The sequence below is a fragment of the Cebus imitator genome, unplaced genomic scaffold, assembly GCF_001604975.1.
Source record: "Cebus imitator isolate Cc_AM_T3 unplaced genomic scaffold, Cebus_imitator-1.0 Scaffold356, whole genome shotgun sequence".
Taxonomy (NCBI): domain Eukaryota; kingdom Metazoa; phylum Chordata; class Mammalia; order Primates; family Cebidae; genus Cebus; species Cebus imitator.
The window spans coordinates 6,927-9,472 of NW_016107671.1; the positions used below are offsets into that span (position 1 = coordinate 6,927).

At 58.9% G+C, this 2,546-nt stretch overlaps 1 protein-coding gene across 1 annotated transcript; it reads left to right on the plus strand.

The window, feature by feature from the left end:
- The first annotated feature begins 623 nt into the window (after positions 1 to 623).
- SYCN (syncollin) lies at positions 624 to 2,049 on the plus strand. The gene is made up of 2 exons (XM_017506520.1): positions 624 to 1,024; positions 1,887 to 2,049. Exons 1-2 carry the CDS (start codon positions 630 to 632, stop codon positions 1,894 to 1,896), a joined length of 405 nt encoding a protein of 134 aa, XP_017362009.1. The 5' UTR covers positions 624 to 629; the 3' UTR covers positions 1,897 to 2,049.
- The last annotated feature ends 497 nt before the right edge of the window (positions 2,050 to 2,546 follow it).

A 2,546-nucleotide genomic window follows, 5' to 3' on the forward strand; every position in this document is an offset into this window, starting at 1 on the left:
GAGATTACAGACGTGAGCTTGTCAATTTTTTTTTTTTTTGAGATGGAGTCTCCCTCTGTCACCCAGGCTGGAGTGCAGTGGTGTGATCTTGGCTCACTGCAACCTCTGCCTCCCCAGTTCAAGTGATTCTCCTGCCTCAGCCTCCTAAGTAGCTAGGATTCCAGGCTCGTCCCACCATGCCTGGTTAATTTTTGTATTTTTAGTAGAGATGGGGTTTCACCATGTTGGTCAGGCTGGCCTCGAACTCCTGATCTCGTGATCTATCCTCCTCAGTCTCCCCAAGTGCTGGAATTACAGGCGTGAGCCACTGCGCCGGGCCCCCTTGTCAATGTTTAAGAGCTCTTCCCATTTCTGTCTTTTAACCTGTGCCACCCTGTGTGTTGCAAATGACTCTTCCTCAAGTCCTGTCTATCGTCTGTCTTTATAATGTTGTCACCTAACATTTTAAGGTGCCAGGTTGTATACACAGCGTCCGCCTTGTCAGCTTCCGACCTAAGTGAGGCAGGTCTCCGGGCTCCAAGGGGAGGGGCGCCCTCCCCTTCCCTCGCTGATTCCAAATCTCGCAGCTTGTAGCTTCCCACGGGTCGGGCGCATAAAAGCGCGCGGGGCCGCGGCGGGGCACTGCCACCATGTCCCCGCTGCGCCCGCTGCTGCTGGCCCTGGTCTTGGCCGTCACGCCTTGCGCCCGGGGCGCCTGCCCGGTGCCCGCCGACCTGAAGCACTCGGACGGGACGCGCACGTGCGCCAAGCTCTACGACAAGAGCGACCCCTACTATGAGAACTGCTGCGGGGGCGCCGAGCTGTCCCTGGAGCCGGGCGCCGACCTGCCCTACCTGCCCTCCAACTGGGCCAACATCGCCTCCTCGCTCGTGGTGGCCCCGCGCTGCGAGCTCACCGTGTGGTCCCTGAAAGGCAAGGCGGGCAAGACGCACAAGTTCTCCACCGGCACCTACCCGCGCCTGGAGGAGTACCGCCGGGGCATCTTTGGAGACTGGTCCAACGCTATCTCCGCGCTCTACTGCAGGTGCCCGGCCGCCCACCCCAGGCCCCGGCCCTAGCTCCGCACAACCCCCTACACCCACCTCCCAAGCCCCGAGGCTGCTCCGCACCCCTGAGCTCCCGGCTGGAACTGGGAGCACCAGGCCTCCCGACAACCCGTCCTGAGGCCGCATCTCAGAGTCCATACCCAAACCAGCTCCTCCTTCTCCTCACCCCCAGCACCTGGTCCCCACTCCACCTGCAGCCCAGGCCCCTGGGACCTCTCCACCCCAGCTCTGGGATTCAGAGCCAACCCTCCACCCCTTCTGGAATCTTCCACCTACCCACCTGCCCACCGCTGTACTTCCCAGGGAGGGCTGGCTAATTCTGGGGACTGAGAGCTCCTAGACCCCTCACCTTGGAGTCCGCAGAACCGAAGCCAGTCCCCAGCCCTCAGATCATCACATCTGAAAGCTCCCAGACCCAACTCTAGGGACTCACAGACTCTAAAACTAACACAGACCTCAAGAGCCCAGACTCAATTACAGAAACACCCAGTGAGCCTTCACACTCCCCACTCCCCTAGACCCTCTAGACCAGCCTTAGCCCCTAAAACCAGTCCCACAGGCCACCCCCAGACCCAACCCTGGAGGCCCCTGAGCCCACCTTGTGCTCACAGACTGGGGACCTAGATCCAGTGGTGACACCTTCCCAAGCCCTCCCAGCCACTCCTGTCCCCCAGGAGCTCCAAGAGCCCCCAGCTCCAAACTCCCAGTCTAGGATCCCTGGTTTCTGAACTTGGAACCTCAGACCCAGACGCCCCAGTCCCCACCCAGCCTCAGGCTTCTGGAACCCCCCAGACCCTGGGTCTCAGAGAGCCCTGGAAGTAACTCTTGATTACATTTCAGGTGCAGCTGATGCTTTGCTGGTCTCTCCACTGCAGCTTCCACAGAGTGCTAAGCCCCTCACTCGGCCTGTCCCTGGGCTCTGCTCCAGGGCCCCAAGACCCAGAAGGAGGAGCATTATGCCTGCCCCTCCCCCTCCCCTGCAATACAGCCTTTCCTACAGTTGCTTCATACAGTCTGTCATCTGCTTGTCCCTGGGACCCAAGTCCTCACTGGACTGGGTGGGATGGAGGCGAGAGCAGGTGGTGGGGCCTGGGTCAGCCCGTAACCAGGACAATGCCTTGGATGAGGACACGCCATAGATTTGGACATGGTTTTAGGTGTGTTCAAGACACGCCCCCACAGAAGGACATATGAGTGAATCACGGGGCAACCTGGGCTGATGTTAATGTGAAATGTGCCCCACCCTTTTCGGTAAATAGCACTTCCTTAGCTGGGCAAGGTGACTCAGGCCTACAATCCTAGCATTTTGGGAGGCTGAGGTAGGTGGATAACTTGAGGTCAGGAGTTCGAGACCAGCCTGGCCAACATAGTGAAACTCCATCTCTACTAAAAATACAAACATTAGTTGGAAATCGCTTGAACCTGGGAGGCAAAGGTTGTAGTGAGCCAAGATCATGCCACTGCACTCTAGCCTGGGCAACAGAGTGAGACTCTGTCTCA